General features: G+C 34.5%; 1 protein-coding gene across 1 annotated transcript in view; it reads right to left on the minus strand.

Annotated features, from left to right (window-relative positions):
- Nsf (N-ethylmaleimide sensitive factor, vesicle fusing ATPase) overlaps positions 1–21505 on the minus strand; it is a 155368-nt gene that overhangs the window by 41847 nt on the left and 92016 nt on the right. The window contains exons 10-13 of the mRNA XM_026408235.2: positions 17232–17397; positions 16443–16517; positions 15782–15969; positions 5241–5336 (exon numbers count right to left, since the gene is read on the minus strand). Of these exons, the coding sequence (XP_026264020.1) occupies positions 5241–5336; positions 15782–15969; positions 16443–16517; positions 17232–17397 (525 nt within the window). The remainder of the gene's footprint in view (positions 1–5240; positions 5337–15781; positions 15970–16442; positions 16518–17231; positions 17398–21505) is intronic.

The following is a 21505-nucleotide window of genomic DNA, read 5'->3' on the forward strand; positions in this document are numbered from 1 at the left end:
GAATTCACAATCCTCCTGTCTCAGCCTCTCAAACTGCTGGGATTACAGGCATGTGGCACCACACCCAGAAAATCATGTATAATTCTTAAGAGGACATATTAGAGAAGAACCAAACTGGGTCTACATAAAGAATTGTACATGAGGGGCTGGGGTTGTGGTTCAGCGGTAAAGCACTCGCCTAGCATGTGCAAGACCTTGGGTTCGATCCTCAGCACTATAATAAAGGTATTGTGTCCAACTACAACTAAAAAAAAATATTAAAAAAAGAATTGCACATGAAATGATATACATATTTATACTGTGTCAAGGTCACTATCATCTTGCTGTAGTAAGCTGAAAATGTCACCATTGTCTGGACAGTTGGACATGTTTTATTTTATTTTATTTTTAGAGAGAGAGAGAGAGAGAGAGAGAGAGAGAGAGAAAATTTTTTAATATTTATTTTTTAGTTTTTGGTGGACACAACATCTTTGTTTGTAGGTGGTGCTAAGGATTGAACCCGGGCTGCACACATGCCAGGCGAGCGCACCACCGCTTGAGCCACATCCCCAGCCCAGTTGGACATGTTTTATGGGTCCGATTTTTCTTTGTTTCTATGTTTTGCACTAGGAGGTTGATTCAGTAATAAACGTAAAACCTTCTGAAAAAAATAAAGTAAAATACTGAAAGGCATAAAAGATGAGTAAAGATTCCTACACACCAAGACTATTAAACACTATCTTGTATTAACGTTAAGTCTGAAAAGCCAAAACAAAAACAAAGAATTAGGGGCAAGAGTTGTGGCTCAATGGTAGAGCACTTGCCTGGCATGCGTGAGGCCCTGGGTTCAATCCTCAGCACCGCATATAAATAAATAAAGTGAAAGATCCATTTACAACTAAAACTAAAAATATTAAAAAAAAAGCAAAGAATAAAGCCATCTTATAATTTCTCATTTAATGTTTTTACCCAATCAAAACAACAGCAAAAAAGCTACTTTAGAAGACTTAATGGAATAAAAACAATAGATTCTAGGCTCAGATTCTACCAGAACCCAAATCCTTATAATCCCTGAGCAAATGAGTACATTCCAACATGCTTGTTTCTATAGAGTATATAGGTTGTGGTCATTCTGTCAAAAAAAAGAGAGAAAGTAATTAAGGTCTTAGAAATTAGAAACAGCTCAGCAGATAGAAATATTATCTTAACACTGACTATGTTAGGTGCTGTTGATTAAAATGGGAATACAAAATAGAAATTATGTGTCTACATTAACTTTGTGATAGGGGAGACAAGTAAAATGGCACAAAGGTAAGGATATATATGTAAATATAAGGTTTAGAATGAGATAGAAATCAGAAGCTGTGGCTGGGATACAGCTCAGTGGTAGAGTGCTTGCCTAGCACAAACAAGACTCTGGTTTTAATCTCTAGCATCACACATACACATACACACACACACAAAAAAAAAAAAAGGAAAAAATAAAAGACATGAGAAAGTATAGTGAAAAATTTAAAGGTTAGAAAAAGGAAATAACAGCAATAATTCTTTTTTTTTGAGTTCATCAGATATTGAAGCTTAAATCACATTCCTCTTCATTTCCAACTTCTAATCACAAAGATTATAATTCCCATCAAAATAGCTGCCCAAAGTAGTCAATAACTTTAGTACAAATAATTGAATTGGATTTTCATGATTAACAGGAGAATAAATGTGTTGAAAAAAATAAGTCCATGTTCATGTATAGGTCATATATTTTGAGAATTTCAACATTCCCCTCCCCCCCAACAGTACTGGGGATAGAATCCAGAGCCTTGCACACTGAGCTATATCTCTCACCCTTTTTAAGAAAATTTTTTTTGGAGAAAGGGTCTTGCTAAATTGCCCAGACTGGCCTTGAACTTTTGATCCTCCTGCCTCAGCCTCATGAGTAGCTGGGATTATAGGTGTGCCCTACCATGCCTGGCGGAGAATTTCAACTTTTTAAAGATTATCATCTCCCTGAAAAAGTCATTTTTGATTACCTGATGTATGTGTTAATTTTAACAGTTCTTATAACTTCCATTTTGCAGAAAGTCATTTTGTAATATTGTCTCTAAAACAGTGCCCAGTTCTCCTGTTTCCATTACTTTACTACAAAATAATTTTTCAGATCACTCTCAGTACTGCCATTACCTACTCTGTACTTTCATTCCTGAGTACAGAGGAAAGTTCTCATTTTTTAGTCTGGATATGGAAATTCAGTGGTCCTGTAAAAAGTTATAAAGAAGAGCCTAATAAAGACCAGTTAAATGGCTTTTCGAGGATATATGTAGTAGGTTGGCTAGCTTTTGTCTTTAATTGTTCAAAGTATATTTTCCAAGACTTTTAGAAGCTGCTTTAAAATGCCTAATTCATAAAAGAGTGTAGCCTCTAATCCCAGAGGCTCAGGAGGCTGAGACAGGAGGATCAAAGCCAGTCTCAGTGACAAGATGCTAAGAAACTCAGTGAGACCCTGTCTCTAAATAAAATACAAAATACGGCTGGGGATGCAGCTCAGTGTTCAAGTGACCCTGAGTTCAATCCCTGGTACCTCCCCGGCCCCCCAAAAAAATTAAAAAGTGATTGAGGCTACATAGTAGTTATATCTTCATTATGCATTCTATCATTTCATTTTTTTCTTTTATCCTCCAGATCCTTGGAATAAATAAAAGTAAATGTTTTGGTCTTATTTCCTCATAGCCAATTTATTCATTATTAAACAAATCTTGCAATAGATCAGTTGGCCAGGCTCTAACATTTTTGGTAACTATTACAAATGATAATGACAAAAGATTAAACCATTTCCATTGTTCATTAACTTTTGAAAATAATTTGTGTTTTAAAAGTCATAAAAAGTACACAGGGCTAAAACAAATTGACTTACCTTTAAAGAAGGTACTTATAACAAATAATTATTTTTAAAGACTATATAACAAATGGCCAATAAACATATAAAAAGATGTTCAATATCACTAGTTATTAAGAAAATGCAAATCAAAACTATAATAAGACCTCACACATATCCACTGAAATGGATACTACTACAAAAAAAAAGGAAAGAAAGAAAAAAGAAAATAATAAGTGTTAGCAAAGATATAGAGAAAATGGAACCTTTGTACATTATTAGTGGGAATGTAAAATGGTATAAATGGAAAACAGTATGGTGATTCCCCCCAAAAATAAAAAACCAGAAACATATGATCTAGCAATTCTGCTTGTGGGCAAATATCCCAAAGGACCAAAAAGTGGGTCTTGAAGAGATATTTATATATATTCACAGCAGCATTATTCATAATAGCTAAGATGTGCAAGCAGCCCAAGTGTCCACTGGTGAATGAATGGATAAGCAAAATGTAGTAAATACATACAATGGAATACTCCTCAGCCTTAAAAAAGAAAACACTGATATATGTTGCAACATGGATGAACCTTGGGAATCTCCGTCACCAAAAGACAAATACTGTATTCTTTCACCTATGTGAGGTACTGAGAGCAGTCAAAATTATGGAGACAGTAGAAAGGTGTTTGTCAGGCTCTGGGAAGAGAGGGAAAAGGGAGTTATTGTTTAACAGATATAGTGTTTCAGTTTTACATATGAAATAGTTCTGAGATGAATGGTAATGATGGCTGCAAAACATTATGAATTTAATACTATCAAATTGATGACCTCAAAAAATAATTAAGACAGTAAATTTTATGTTATGTGTATTTAACACAATCAAAAAAAGTGATGGGCTGAAGTTGTGGCTCAGAGGAGGAGCGGTCTTCTAGCAAGTGTGGGGCACTGGGTTCGATCCTCAGCACCACATAAAGTAAAATAAGGACATTGTGTCCACCTATAACTAAAAAATAAATATTTTTTTTTAAGTGAGAAAAGAATACTATGAAAAGAACTGGTGCAGATCAAACAAAAATAAACAATACAACAGAAAGATAGGCAAAAGACATGAAAGGCATTTCACAGAAGACAGGCATGAAGTCAATAAGCATGAGAAGTGCTTAACTTTGTAAGTAATGCGTGAAATGGAAAACAAGACCAAAATGAGCCCCCTTAGGATTTATGTTTAACTGGATGACAAGACTCAAGTTTGAGAAAACCAAGTGTTGGAGAGGAAGTAGAGGAAGCGTCTTTCCTACATTATTGGAGACAGTGCTAATTGATTCTACCTCTTGGAAAATGATTTGAAATTATATTTTAAAGTTGGAAATTCATATAACCAAAACCCCAGAAACTTTATTTATTGACAGGAAATGGATACACTGTGGTATTCAATACTTCAAAGAATGCTATTTAGTAATGAAAATGAATGGTGTATAGTTATAGGAAATTATATGAATGACTCTTGGTAATTGAAATATTTAATAAAATAGCAAGTCCCAGAAAGTAACAAACAAATAACACATTTTACACTATGTATATGGACAAATGACAAAAGTGTGTCATGAATTAAAAGAATAAGATTAATCTACTCCTGTGTAGATTTTCCATTTAAGAAAGAAAACAAATCTTTAAGAACTTTCTACAGTTTGTTTTTGTACTAACAAAAGGACTCTAAACAATGGCTACTTGAAGTCATTAGTGATTGTTTTGTAGAAAAATGAGCTAATGACCTTATCCTATATTCTGAAGCTCCGACTCTGTTTTGAGTACATTTTCAGAAAACTCTATAGAGTACTTAGGATTGTTAAGAGCTTAGAAGCTACAATGGTCAGAGAACTAGAGGAATTGAAAAAAAAGAAGAAACTCTTAGAGGAGGTGAGGAAAAGTAGAAAGGAAGAGGGGGGAGGGTATAAGAGCTAATAACTCACATATGAAGGATGAACTGAATTCAGGTTTCTATATCTTGAGATTATAATAAAACCAATAAGAAAACTAATTCTAGTTCAATATAAAATAAGAACTAATAAAGTCTCAAAATTGAATGGGCTGCCATACAAGGTGGTAAGCTTCTTATCATGAAAATATTTAGATAATGGTTAATCATCCAGCCACCAAGAGACATCGTACAGATGTTTACTTTTCTTTATGATGCTGGTGATGGAACTCAGAGTGTCCAGTGAACTGGGTCAGCAGCCCCAGATATTTCATATATTGGACACTTCTAGTACTAAGATTTTTTTCATTTTATAAAACTATATATGATATCATCTTCTGTAATACTGGGAAAATGGCACTTATTTTTCCTGAATTATCATCACTATTATTATGGCTTATATATAACTCAATTATCTATACTCACTGGTTTGATATCATTCTCCAAAGAAGCAAGGAAGTCTCCTCTTGTCACCTGCAGGCTCTCTGCTTTCTCCATGTCCACTTCCACTTTAGTACTTGCCTAAGTCAAAATGGGAAAAAAAATATAAAAACTTTCAAGATTTAGAAATATTTTCAGCCTAAGAAAATAATATCTGAAGATTAAAAAGCATATTTTTACAGATAAAAGCTCAAATTTCTGCAAATCATATGTATTTAACAGGATTAATATGCAGAAGTTATAAGAAAAACTATTAAAATTCAACCACAAAAAAATTTAGAATTTAAATAGACATTTTTCCAAAGTAGATGTACAAATGACTGAAAACACATGAAAAGGTGCTCAACATTATTAACCATTTAGGGAAATACAAATGAAAACTACAATGACATTTCACCTGATATACATTAGGATGGTTTCTAACAAAACAAACAAACAAAACAGAAAATGATATGTGCTGGCAAGGATGTTGAGAAAATAAACTCTTGTGCACTACTTGGGGAACATGAAATGGTGCAGACATTGTAGAAAACACTACAGTGGTTCCTCAAAAAATGAAAAATAGAATTAACGTATAATGTATAATCTAGCAATTCCACTTCTGGGTGTCTACCCAAAGGATGGAAACGGGGTCTTGAAGAGATATTTGCCTACCCATGTTCATAGTAGCATTATTCATGATAGCTAAGATGTGGAAACAATCCAAGCATCCACTGATGAATGAATGGATAAGCAAAATGTGGTAACTACATACACTGGAATACTACTCAGTCTTAAAAAGGAAGGGGAGCTGGGGTTGTGGCTCAGTGGTACAGTGCTTGCTTAGCATATGTAAGACACTGGGTTTGATTCTCAGCACCACACATAAATAAATAAAATAAAAGGTTCATTAACATCTAATTTTTTTTTAAAAAGGAGGGAATTCTGACACGTACTATAACGCAAATCAATCTTGAGACTATTATGTTAAATGAAATATATCCATTACAAAAATACAAATATTCTCATTCTTCCTATGTAAGCTATTTATGTAAGTAGTCAAAATCAGTCAGTCAGATGTTAAAACAGTGGTTGTCAGGCTAGGGAGAGGGTAGAATTAAGAGTTAGTGTTTAATGGATATAGAGTTTCAGTTTTACAAGATGAAGAGTTCTAGAGATGGACAGTGGTGACAGTTCCACAAATGAACTACACATTTAAACTTACACTCAACTGTACACTTAAAAGTGGGTAAGTTGGTAAGTTTTATGATACTCATGTTTTAATATAACCAAAAACTTAGAAAAACAAATTTTTAAAAATCTCTTCAATTTATAAATATATACATCCTTTGAACAATTCCACATCTAGGAATTTTTTCCATAAATACATTCACAAATGTATACAAAGCTAAATGTACAAGGATATCTACTAGAGTGATTTGTAATAATAAAAGACTGGAAGCATACTGAATGTCCACCAACAGGGGTCAATGAAGAAAATTACAACATATCTATACCAAAGAATACTTTATAGTCCTTAAACAAAACAAAAACAATAGTAACAACAGCAACAACAACAACAACAACAAAAAAAAAAGCGAGGCATAGCTGGGTGTGGTGGTACATGTTGTAGGCCCAGCTACTTGGGAGGCTAAGGTAGGAAAGATCACTTGGGCCCAGCAGTTTGAGGCCAGCATGGCCAACACAATGAGACTTCAAAGACATAGATGCCCAGCCCACCCACCTCAGGATTTTGGTTTCACAGGTCCCATGGAGGGTTTACACCTTTATACGTTTATGAAGTGCCATGGAATGATTCTGATACTGAACCAGGTTTAAGAATCATTTGTCTAGGAGACCAAGGACTTGAAACTGATTTATAATCATAGTGTGTGCTTGAGAATCTAAGTGCCAGCTCCAAATATTCTGCTTACTGCACCTGGAGCTAACACTTAGACATCTGGAGAAGCATCAAGGTCTTTATCAGCACTTGGAGCTGCCTGGACCTGATGAGTGATTAAGATACCAACACATTTTTTAATGTGACTGGGCTCACTACCAATAGCACAAAGCAAGAGTCAGTCTAATTTTTAAATTGGTATCATGTTTTTTTTTTTTAAAGGCATCTTCAAAAAAAGCTGACTAAAAAACAAAAGTATGTTAAGCAAATATCAACTTTCCATCAATATATAAAATATGAGTCATATTCCTTTAGGAACCGACTCCTGAGACAAATAAAACGACAGACATTAAAAAAGGGGGGGCAGCCTTAAGGGATAAAAAGAACTATGTCAAGAAACTGGATCAAGATGGCAAAGAGAACACATGTATTTGTTTCTTTTTCTGCCCCAAATTTCAAGAAATGAGAAAGATTAAAAAGCATGGAAGATATATGCAGAAATCTTAACACTGACCTAACAGGAGTCTGAGCAGCAGAGAACAGAAAGACTAATAAAGAAGAAACAAAAGACAGAAGAGAAAAAAATTCCACAGCTACAGAAAGGCGTGTCTTTGTAGTTTAAAGGGTTCAATGAGTGCTGATCAGTATAAGTGAAAAGCAACCACATCTGTCTAGACACACTGTTGTAAATTTTCTGAGCACCAAAGATGGAAAAGTCTAAGAACCTTTCTATGAGACAAAAATGGGTGGCCTGTAAAAAATTGGAATAAGATTGGGATGACACCTTTGCTGGCAATACTAGAAACTAGCAGACAATGAACCTATGTCTTCAAAAATATGTCTGGATATCTGACCTGGAAATGACTCCTGTACGAACACAAGGAGGCACGAGAGAACATTTTCATATCAGTATTGTTTTTAATAGACACAACCAGAAATATCCTAGATGTTAAACCATTCATTCATTCATTCATTCATTCATTCATATTTACTTGAGTGCTCTAGGAACTAGAGACAACACTAAATAAAATAGACAAGTCTCACCCTCACAGATCTTACATTTAAAATCATGTGGTAATATTCTAGAATACTGTGCCTTTGTTCAAAATAATAAAGGGAACTTATATGTACCGACATGGTAGGTTATCCAAGACATACTAGCAAGTAAAAAATGTAAACTATAGTCAAATTCCATTAATGTTCACTTTTTTGAAAGCACATATGTATATGAATGTAAATATGAAGAAAGCAAATTACAAAGGTATATACCAAATGTTGGCTACCTTTGAAAAGGAGAAGGAAGGGATGTTGGACATGGTCTTTCTCATTTTTCCCTATATACTTTGGCATCCTTGAATCTTCTAAAAATAGAGTGTATTCATTTATGACTTCTATGATAGTCTATTTCGTGTTAACTATAACTTAACACCTGAGGCAGGTTAACATTAAAAAAAAAAAGAGGTTTATTTAGCTTACAGCTTTGGATGCTGAAAACCCAAACACCATGTGCACACTCTGGCAAGGGCCCCATGGCAGATGAGAAGAGTGTGTACAGGATAAAGAATTCATCTCTCTAAATAGGAAGCCAGAGGGAGACTGGGTGGAGGGGGGCTTAGACTTATGGGAATACTCTCTCTAGAACTAATCAGGGTCTGAGAAGAAATACTTCACCTCCTTGGGAGGGTAGGGCTCAATGCCCTAAGGACCTCCCACTAGGCTCCACTTCTTAAAGGTTTCATAGCCCCTCTCAATACTGTCACTGGGGCAACAAATTTACAACACCTGAATCTTTGGGGAGACAGCATCACTGAAACTATATCAGGTTCCGTATTTTTAAAAAGAAAGAAAGTGATAAGTAACATTTAAATAGATGAATATTCCACTTAAATAGAACAGTTGGCATTTAGATTATTAATAAGGGTTTCATTGGTACATATTAGGCATTCAATAAGTATTAATCGTATTTGTTTAGCATTTCTAAGTTTAAAAAAAGGGAAATGTATTATAGGAAACGGGCCTCTCCATGAAAAAAAGTATGTTGGCTCAGGCTAGGGATGTGGCTCAGTGGCAGAGCGCTAGGCCCTGCATTCGATACCCAATACCACCATCATCAAAAAAGAAAAAAAAAAGAATTCTGATAACTCATAAAATATAAATCTCTACAGCCAACTTTGTGTGTGTGTGTGTGTGTGTGTGTGTGTGTGTACACGTGCACGTGCGCGTGTGCTGGGGACTGAACCCAGGGTCTTGCATGTGCTAAACACACACCCTTGACACTGAGTTACACCTCTAGCTCTAGAGTTCTTCATCAAGTAGGTTCATATACATTATCTCATTTCATCAAATTACATTATCTCATTTGATATAAACCTGGAGGCTTTCATAAGTCAATAAGGGCAGACATAGGATTTCCTTCCTGAGCAGCTTTACACAAAAGCTTTAACTGATTAAAACTTTTGACACATCTAAAAGGATTCTACAAAATGCAACTATCACATGAAGGTGAAGAAGCAAGCTCCGAAAGAATCATATTAAAATCCCAGTGAAGCTACCAGCCTCTTTTAAATGGCCCCTCCTTGTGTAGTCTTAAATTTTTACTATGATATTTGATATTTTGATTTGCTCTTATAGTAAAACTGAATTCAAATGACAGAAACACACAGTAATGTGAAAGAAAAATCTTGTCCATCTTTCAGTGCCTCCCCCCCAAAAAATCAAAATTCCAGGAATGAAGGTGGTTCAAAACATCTTTTGACTAATTATTATTATTACTGTGATTATTATTTGGTACTGGGGATTGAACCCAGGAGTGCATTACTACTGAGCAACATCCCCAGCCCTTTTTGTTTTTATTTTAAGACAGGGTCTTGCCAAGTTGCCCAGGCTGGTCTTGAACTTGCAATCCTCCTGTTTCAGTCTCCTGAGCTGCTGGGATTATAGGTGAGCATTACTGTGCGGAGCTTTTTACTTATTATTAAGAAAGAATTCACTTCAATGAATTAAAAGTGAAATAAAACAGATACAGAAAAACAAATACTACATGTTTTCATTTATATGTGGAAGCTAAAAAAATTATCTCATAGAAGTAAAGATTAGATATAGCAGTTATGGGAGGACAGGAAGGGCAGGGAGGGAACAGAGAGAAGATGGTTAATGGCACAAGGGTGCAGTTAGAAGAAATGACCTCAAATGTTACAAATCATGGAAGGGGAACTATGGTTGACAACAATAATTGCATATTTCAAAACAGCCAGTAGAGAGGATTTTGAATGTTTCAAATATGAAATGATAAATGCTTGAGGTAACAGATACGCCAATCATTCTGATCATCACATACTATACACATGTATCGAAATATCATATCTTATCTCATAAATATGTACAATTATTATGTGTCAATTAAAAATTAAATTTTAAGTGGATTAAGATGGTGGGAAGAAGAGTTATTTTAGAACAAGTTGTTTTCAATCTTACCAGAAATTTTAAAAGTTACCTAATTGTAAATAATAAATATTCCAATTGTAAATTATTTCTATTTGTTCATTAAGTAAAATTTTTAAGGATTTCTCTTTTTTTAAAGAGTTTCTTTTTTTAATATGTTTATTTTTATTTATTTATATGTGGTGCTGAGGATCGAACCCTGGGCCACACATGTGCTAGGTGAATGCTCTACCGCTGAGCCACAACCCCAGCCCTTAAGGATTTCTCTTAATCAACTTTTACTATTTTATAAAAATAGCAAAGTCTTATTTTAAAAGTCAAGAATTCTGAATTTTTACTCATTCAGAAAATCTTTTCTCATTTGCTTGAGTTAGTAAGATATTTTCTGCAGTTTATTTATAACACCTAATCAATATAGAAGAGGCAGCATCTTTCAACTTATACCTGCAGAAACTCATTAGCTTGTATTTCAACACTAGCAAATATCAAGTGGTCACCATTAAATTTCATAACCTTTTAAATCTGACCTTTCAAAGTTCTTATCATTCTTCTCTTAAATTAAGGGTAGAATAACCATAATCAATCAAAAAGTCTACATAAAAGAATTAATTTTATTGAAATTCAATAAATATAATTCAGAGCTTTGATTTAATTATAAAGTATTTGTGTCCTCGATTTATTCCTTACAGCAGATTAGAGAAGAAATTTGGATTATGAATCTTTTCTACCTGAAGCAGAAATTCCTTTCAAGACAAAAACAACCAAATGTCACATGAATTTTAGTTGACCGAAAACATGGGTTCAAGTATAAATGACATGAACCTCAGGTGTTTACGGCTGGATTTTCCACTTGTTTCAGAAAACCTGAAAAAATAGTGTAACAGCAAAGGCTTGTTTACTTAATTGGCTAAATCTTTCTTTAGGTCTAATCTTTTGAAAGGGAAGCAAAATATCACTTAAAGTGCATTTTTTAAAATTATTTTTTATTTTATTAAAGTGCATTTTTTTATACTATGAAGAAAGAATGTCATAATAGTTGAATATTGTGGATGTTTTAAAGTTCTACCCAACTTTAAATCCTAAGCTTGAAATTAAAAACTTATTTATCAAACATTACAAATAAAGCTATGAACATCTACAGCAGTGGAAAAACCGAAACTATGTCTTTTGTTCTGCTGAGGAGTCATCCCGTTGGGAAAACAGTGTTTAGAGACTCTTCAACAATGCAGACTGTTAGAAATAGAAATAAAGAAACACATGTTAGTAGTATGCCTTTTGGGGGGTGAGAATAGTGATGTAATCTTTCTCTTTCCTAAGAGCCCACATAGTGCTGTGCATTAGCTATTTTATTGATATTGGGAAAAATTGAAACCTATTTGATACAAAAAGCATTGATCACAAATTAATATGTATCCATGAAGCTTTTAAGAATATTCAACCACATGAAAAAAGTGAGGGAAATAACAGTCAACTTCACACTACTGACTTGCAAATCTGAAGAATAACATATTCTATACAGTGTAACAACATTTTAGCTCTATAATTAGAAAAATTATAAATGTAATATTGAATAAGTATTGAGTGAAAATAATGAGTAAAAATCAGAGGGCTGAGGTTGTGGCTCAGTGGTAGAACACTTGCCTAGCTGTGTGAGGTACTAGATTATATTTTCAGTACCACATTAAATAAATAAATAAATAATGGTCCACTGACAACAATACACACACACACACACATACATACACACACACACACACACACACACGAAACTCAGATATTGAAAAGGATGTATATGACATCCTCTAAAATCAGCCAATAATACAAAAAATGTATGTAACGAGCATTTATATAGTTTATAGTACTTCCCCTTGACAGGTCAGAAACAAACAGCAAAAGAACTGTGTAATATATGACCACACTTCTTGACTAAGAAATCTGTGACCTTCCTACCAATCTTCTTGCCTCCAATATAGATAAACCCAACATGATTTAAAGAACACTTCTTTGTGAGACAATGGTTTAAAGTAACATTTTGGGAAAAGATTATTGTGGTAAAAATGACAAATGATTAAATCTGTGGCCAATGCACATGAAAGTCCAATAACTAGCACATTAACTATGGTGGACTATACTAAGACATCCTCCTGTGGCCCAAGTTGAAGGACCATTAAGGAGCAGTTTTCATATCACTTACATAATTTTTTTTGAACTCACCACCACTTTTTACTAAGGCTTATCTATGGCCAGGAAGAAGAATGGATTTATTTCTGCAGGTATAAGCTGCATTAATGAACCTAATACTGTATTCCCACAATGATCAAACTTTTGGAAAAAATGAGCTAAAACAGAGTCACTTCTATTATTTAGAGAAACTATGACTCATGTATAGAGTTTCAGACTACATGTTTAGTTTACTCATTGAAAAAATATTTTCTGAATATTATCATATGCTCAGTATTTAAATCTATATGGGATACTGCAGAAGATTCCGAGATGAATTAAAAAGTGGACTTGGGGCTAGAGTTGTGGCTCAGCAGTAGAGCGCTCACCTAGCACATGTGAGGCCTTGGGTTTGATCCTTAGCACCACATATAAATAAATAAATAAAGATATTTAATTAATAAAAAGAAATAGATTTAACATCTAAAGGGGTCAGCAAACTTTTTTTTTCTATAAAAAAACAGATAGTAAATATTTTAGGCTTTGGGTAGGCCATGCAGTCTCTGTTGCAAGTAAATATTTTAGGCTTTGGGTAGGCCATGCAGTCTCTGTTGCAAACACTTAACTCTGCCATTACAGCATAAGAGCAACCATGGACATGAATAAGTGTGTGTAGTTGTGTTTCAAAAAAAGTTTAATCATAAACACTGGTGGCTGACCAGATTGGGCCCACAGACCACGGTTTGCTGACTTCTGGTATAGAATCATTGACAGGATGTATCCCAGTAGTTTCAACAGACTTGACCTCTCTCTTCAGGCTTTTATTATTTCCTGCCTGTTATAAAAGTTCCCTTCTCTTGTCTTATGTCATTGACTCTACTCCCCTAAATACTCCACTTGACACAGCTGCCAGACTGATACGGTTTTAACAATATTTCACTGCTATTCTTAAAACTCTTCAATGGCTTAGCACTACTGGCAGAAAAATAAAGTCCATATTTTTAGTAGAGTATAAAAGACTCTTTGTGCTCCATCCCTTGCTTTAGTCATCTGACTTATACAACAATGTTTCTCTCCTAGTACCCCTTCCCTGACTTCTGTGCTGAAGCAGTACCAAATTACTCAACACATCATGCTGTTTTATTGTCCTGATCCTTGGCATATGGTTTTCCTTCTACCCACTAAGAGATATTCATATCCACACAGATAATTGCTCTGTGGTTTCTCTCACCCTATGTTGACCACACCTGATACTTTTAAACTTCCTTACCTTGCATATACTTTCAATGACTGGATAGGGAGGATCAGACTGGGAGCTACTCAATGGCAGGCAATTTACTTCTCGCAACTATAGCATTAACTCCTAGCACAGTGCACAGTATACTGCAGACTCTGAATAAATCTATTTGGACCAAAGTCAACTGGAGGCATTCTAATAATACATTACTATTTCAGGAAGAAAGAGAGCACATCATTCTTGGAAGGGAGAATCAGAAAAAGTTGGAGGACAGGGTAGCATATGAGACAGATAAATATAGAGGGTAAAGATCCTCAAATAAGGGGGAAAAAAAGAGCAGAGAAGTTGAAAAATAAATTAATGTCTGATAACTAGTAACCATCAAGTATTTTGGTTTGGCTAAAGTATATGGAGAATAATCAGGAAAACATCTGGAAGGGCTAATTATAGGCAGACCTAGAGAACTTTAAAGACCAGGCTAAGAAATATTTATTTTGCTCTGAAAATAACAGAGTCATGAAGGGTAGAATGATCATGATTTGAGATGGGAAAATTAGTCAAAGAGAAGATGGGTGGTGGCAGTTGTTGAGAGCCACAGCCGAGTCAGGATGGTGCAGTGAAAACTGAAGGATACTGAACAATACCTGCAAATGACATGATATGGGACACAGAAGTAGCAGCAATTAAAGATAATCCTGAATTTTTAAGTCTGAGAATAAACAGTGAAATAGAAGCAGGAAGAAAAGTAGTAAAAAAGGGTATTTGGTTTTGGAAAATTAAATATGAGACATGAGAAAACATGGGTGGGAGCATTTAAAATGAATCTGAAAGTAGGAAACAGATATGTTCAAGAAATGTGATATAAATCTGGGAGTCATCTGTCTATAGTTGATAACTAAAAACTGAAGAAAGGAGCTAGGATCAAGAACACTTTATTTATCAAACCTATCAAAAGAAAAGCATAGAGGTATGTATTTCTGCCATAGTGTCTATAACATTATTGTAATAATTTGCAAACATGTTTGCTTCCCTGACTTTGAACCCTTTGAGAGAAGAGGTCATGATTTATTATCTTGCATCTCCAGCCTATTATTTCAAAATTGCAAGTATTTGGCATATTTGCTAAATGTAGCAATCTCTATAGTTCTAATATCCAACTTATGATATATTAAGGTACAAATGAATATGGTGCAAAGATTTTTTTATTTTTTATTTTATTTTTTTGGTACTGGGGATTGAATCCAGGGGCTCTTAACCACTGAGCCACATTCCCTGCACTGCCCCACCACCTTTTATTAAATTAGAGACAGGGTCTCAATGAGTTGCTTAGTGCCTTGCTAACTTGCAGAGGCTGGCTTTGAACTTGAGATCCTCCTGCTCAGCCTCCCGAGCCACGGAATTATAGGCATGTGACACTGCACCCAGTCCAGTGCAAAGGTTTCGAAAAACTTCAAAATCTTTAATTCAAGGGCTAGGAGTGTGGCTTAGTGGCAGACTGCTTTCCTAGTGCACATGAGGCCCTGGGTTTAATCCCCAATAACACATACACAAAAAAATAAGTAAATGAAACCTTTGCTATATGCATCTGTGTAAGATGAAGGCAAAATAAGGTAGTGGTTACTATTGGTAGCATTGTCTTTCTTTCTGGTATTCTAAAGATTGAGCAGTGGACACTTAATTCTTACTTCTTTATCATCTCTTTTCTCTATCAGAAGTCAGTCTACCTGCCTTGGCATGCTTGATAGGAAAAAGAACGTGAGCATGGTACTAAGAGAACTGCAAACACCTAGTTGAGTTGGTTTTCCTGACCTTTATGTGTCTGTTCATAGCAGTGGATTGTGCTGCTCGCACCAGACCCTCCAATTCAGCACCACTGAAATTCTTGGTCTCCACAGCTAATTCTTTAATGTCTACATCAGCAGAGAGTAACTGATGTCCTCTCATTCTTGCTGTGTGGATGTGAAGGATCTGTAGTCGACCTTTCTCATCTGGCAAGCCTGAAAAAAATAAAATAGACATACATTTGCTTTCTCTCGAGAGCCCTTAAGACATAATTATATGGGCTGGGGATGTGGCTCAAGCGGTGGCGCGCTCGCCTGGCATGCGTGCAGCCCAGGTTCGATCCTTAGCACCACATACAAACAAAGATGTTGTGTCCACCGATAACTAAAAAATAAATATTAAAATTCTCTCTCTCTCTCTGAAAAAAAAAGAAAGAAATTGTCTTTAAAAAAAAATACATAATTATAATCCTAATGCTTTTCTTCTAGGTGCTCAAGCACGCAAACACCTTCTTCTCATGATATAGAATTTTTTTTTCTCTTCCATAGATATAAAATTTTCTAACAAAATTTAAATTAGGTGAGATTGCTCCTCTTAATGAACTCTGAATGCTATAAGCATTTACATGTGCACACAGAACACATGGGTGCATGCACACAGCACAGCCATCAGTGACAGATCTACTTACCTATCTCCATTTTAACTTCCAGTCTTCCGGGTCGAAGGAGAGCCTCATCTATCAGATCTGGTCTATTGGTCATTCCTGAATGCAGTTGTGAAAACAAAGTGACAAACAAATGATCAGAGTTTGAAAATAATATAAAATGTCCCTTCAGTATAGTAATTTCTCTAACAAGCTAAGAAGACATTTTATAAAAGTCAAATGGTAAACCAACTTATTCTCAAATAAAAACCAACATTCAGTCTTGATCTATTCTAATGAAAATATCAAGAGATTTTGCTTTAGTATTTCACTACTTTACAAGCAAACAGAATACAAAAGTAATGAAAACTTTCAATAATTAAAAAGAAAATTTCAGGTTCAGAGAAGGTAAATGACCTGTTAAGGTGATGGGGGCAATGTGAACATAAACTCTCTGATTTCAAAGTCCTTCCCATTTTTTAGGCCAGTCCTAAACCTTCATAAAACAGCTCTGCACACCCCATCCAAAATCATCAGGAAGTAGCCCAGGACATAAAACAGTTAAAAAAAATAGTGACAATAGTGATGTAGAATCTGAGGGCCTTGGGGGCCTGCTGTAATGCAGGTTGAAAACCACTGCATCACACAGCGCTGCCTTTTTCATTAAACCTACAATTCACTAAAACCCAACTTTTATTTATCCTATTAAAACCCAACATGCAAATAGTCTTCAACATCACTTGATTCTAATTTGGAGACAATGACACAATTACAACCTACACAGATCTCATGTTTTTGGAAGACTAGAACTTTTCTAAATGAAAATATACATACCAATGACAAGGATATTGTTCAGCTGTTCTACCCCATCAATTTTGGACAGCAACTGGTTGACGACAGTGTCATGAACTCCAGTGCTACCAGCCATGCTCCCTCTCTGCTTGCAGATGGCATCAATTTCATCAAAGATGATGATGTGCAAACCACTGTTAGCACCAAGCTATTAAGGGAAGAAATTATGTTAAAGGTCACAATTTAAATGTATTATTAAACAAATTAATCAAAAAAGCAAAACAAAGCTTTCAACAGTTTGATTTCACTCTAGTATGACTAATAAATGTAGCAAGTATAATTTAATCACAGTTGATGCTCTCTCAAAGGTATTAGAACTCTATTTTCAGAATTCTACAAACCAAAAAGACATCCCTGAACCTCACATTTAACAGTCATAAAACAAAAATATACTGTTATATAGTATTTATATACATATATATAAAGTAAACAGTCCATCAAATAACTAAATGTGAATTTATATGTATGTCTTATCTTATTACTTGAAAGAAGAATTCTTACACCTCTCAGATGCATTTGTTAAGTCAGTGAGGAGCAACTTCCTCCCATTTTCCCTGGGTTTGGGTGAGAAGACTGTCCCAGAAGCAGTAAGTTTAATGTTTGTTTTGCCATATTATATAGCTAACGATTAACTCCACCCAGGGGGTGGCTGGGAATTGGGCAAATGATGAAGAAACTGAACGTGATTCAAATTTACTTACATCACATGAAAACAGATTATTTTTCTCTTAAGAGTAAAGTGGGAACAGAGAAACGGTTTATAAGAACATGGTAAAGGGGTCCTATTTCTTCTGCATAGTGATTTCTGCTTTGATATTGTAAACAGCCATCATCAAAAGACATTAGTTTATGTTTATGTATTTCTGACCTTTAATAGATACAAATACTTTTTTTGGGTGTGGTGCTGGGGATTGAACGCAGGTCCTTGTGCATTCAAGGCAAGCACTCTACCAACTGAGCTGTATTCCTAGCATGAAACAAATACTTTTGAATGTTAATTTATTAGACTAAATTAACACAGACCTTCTAACAATTTATATTCAATTAAGCCACCTATTAGGGACCAAAGGAAGAAGAACATGCTAGAAATGTTTTCTTTTTCTTAAAAATTTTAATTGACACGTAATAACTGCACATGTTTATGGGGTACAGTGTGATACTGCAATATATACATATAATGTAGAATGATCACACCAGGGTAACTGGCAAATCTAACACTTCAAACACTTATCATTTCTTTGTGTTGGAAATATTCAAAATCCTCTCTACCAGCTATTTTGAAATATACAGCTAATTCTTGTCAGCCATAGTTCTTTTTCTTTCTTTTTTATTTTTAACACAAAAAAGAACCTTAGGAGCTGGGCACAGTGGCACATACCTGTAATCCAGCCACTCTGGGAGGCTGAGACAGAGAATTGCAAGTTTGAGGTTGGTCTTACCAACTTAGTGAGATCCTGTCTCAAAATAAAATAAAAAGGGGTGGGGATACAGCTCAATGGTACAGTGGTAGAGCAGCCCTGGGTTCAATATCCCAACCCCCCCCACACACACATATTGGGGATTAAAATAAAACAAAACAGAAAAAAATAAACATAACCTAAATATAACAGTACATGAATAACATAAATTAAACGATGAGCATAGTGAGATTGAGGATTATGAGGCTAAAATTGTTTTATTATAAAAATAATAAGTGTGTTAACTGAGAAAAATTTGTAAAATACAAATAAAGTTTAAAAATAAACTACACTGGATCACCTAAAGATAACTGCTATTAACATTCTACAGATTTATTTCTACATTTTAAATTTAATTTAAAATTGAAAATTCACTGTACCTTGTATTCTCTTGAATGTTAACTATTCTTTAAGAACAATTCCAAATGGCTATTTTTATTTCTAATTGCAAAATATATGACTATAGAAATTTTAGAAAAATATAAAAAAAATTGAGATCACAATCACCTCAAAGTTAATCAGCCAAGATGCTGCTATATAATATTTTATATTCTGCTCTATTAAGTCCAGTCTTTATTTTAAATCCTTTTCCATAACTACCCAATGATTTTTAATAGCTTTATACTAGTTCATTATGACTAGTTCCACGGTTTAACTCCCATACTTAATACCTTATTAGATATTTATATATATGTTGCTTCACAATATATATGATTATTTTCTAAAGGCAATTCTTAGGTCAAAGGTTTGTCGAGTATTTTAAGGAACCTGAGAAGGGTGTCAAACACTTTTCCAGAAAGGTTTTCTCAATTTGTAATCTCACCACGGACTATGACAGTGCCTGTTTTGGCAGAGATTCACAAATAATGAATATTAGAAACATTTAAAAAGTAATTCTCCAGCTGGTGTTGTGTAGAGTACTTGTCTTGCATATGTGAGGAACTGGGTTGATCCTCAGCATCAAATAAAAATAAATAAGTAAAATAAATATATTGTGTCAATCTATAACTAAAAATATTTTTTTAAAGTATTAACAGTGGCATCCTTTGTGAGTTTTTTTTAAATTTTATTTTTCAGTGCTAGGGATTGATCTTTCTATAAACCTTTAAATCACATTTGTCTAAATACAGGCTGAAGAGGCTAGAAGTTTTGCATCCCCCACCACCACCACGCTGGGGTCTCACACCTGCTGGGCTCTACTACTCAGTGCTCTACCACTCAGCTATACCCAGCCCTGTAAATTACATTTTTCATCATTGTGAGTTCTCTTATTTGATGTCTTCTGTACATTTTTCTACTAGAATTTAAAGTTTTTATTATTGCTTTATAAAAAGTGTTTTATGAAGGAAATTATTATATTTGTTGCACATATTTTATCCCAGTTTGCCATTTGACTTGATAAGTGAAAGTTTTTTTGTTTGGTACCAGGGATTTAACCTAGGAACACTTAACCTCTGAGCCACAACCCCAGCCCTTTTTTATATTTTATTAGAGACAGGGTCTTGCTGAGTTGCTTATTCCTCACTATTTGCTGAGGCTGACCTTGAACTTGTGATCCTCTAGCCTCAGGCTCCTGAGCCACTGAGATCACAGGTGTGCACCACTATGCCTGGCAAGTGAAGATTTTCATACTATTTAAATAGTCAACATTATTAGTTTTTATTTTTTCTATGTTTTCTGTTACATTAAGCCTTAAAATTCTTCCCCATTATAGACACTAATGGTCACCTACCTTTACTGCTCTTTAAATTAATTATACTACATATAATCATACAATTTTTTTTTTTTTTTTTAGCACCAGAGATTGAACCCAGGGATGTTTAACCACTGAGCCACATCTCCAGCCCTTTCTTTGTATTTTATTTAGAGACAGGGTCTTGCTGAGCTGCTAAGTACCTCACTAAGTTTCTGAGGCCAGCTTTGAACTTGTGATTCTCCTGCTTCAGCCTCCTGAGTTGCTGGGATTTCAGGCATGCACCACTGCACCCGGCCATTACATACAATTCTTTATCTGGGATATTTTATTTTTGAGCCACATCTCCAGCTTACCCCCAAGAGAGGTAAGAATTCAAATAATTCTTCAAATAGTTAACTAACTGACCCAATACTATTGACTAAGTAACCTTTCCTTTCTCCACTGGTTTAGATGCCATCTTTACCAGGCTTTGGATTTTATGCATTCTAGATATTACCAGTTCATCTGTTCTGTCCTGGGATTCACAGATGTTAATATCTCTGTAACTATAGTAGTAGGTTAGGCAGGTTTTTCAAGACTTTTTCAAGACTATCTTGGCTCTTTCCAACCATATGTACTTCTATCAGATAAAAAACAGCCTCCACCAATTATAAATAAGAAAGAGAGTAAGGAAAAAAAAAAAAGAGGAATTCAAGCTTTGATTAGAATTAGACTAAATCCTGAAAATAGTTTAGGAAACACTAATATTATATCCTTATTTGGGTGGTGGGTCTATTAATCTATACACATGTTAAAATTCATAAAACCATACACCAGAAGAGAAAAAAACAATTTTACTGTATTACAATAATACCCAAACTGGTAAATATCTTATTGTAACATGCATATTTGGAGTACTGTTCATTTTTTAATGCACTTCTATGTGAGATGATAGTCATACAATAATAAACATTTCCAAAATTTAACTAGGTTTTATTATTTTTTTCCCTGAATATTACATATAAATTGTTCACCTTCCATAAATATTTTAAAAATTAAGTTCAAATCTGAAAAAATACAACTTAGTTTCTCAATATAATTATATTTATAGTGTAGATGTCTAG

The sequence above is a fragment of the Urocitellus parryii genome, chromosome 7 (assembly GCF_045843805.1).
Source record: "Urocitellus parryii isolate mUroPar1 chromosome 7, mUroPar1.hap1, whole genome shotgun sequence".
Classification (NCBI taxonomy): Eukaryota; Metazoa; Chordata; class Mammalia; order Rodentia; family Sciuridae; genus Urocitellus; species Urocitellus parryii.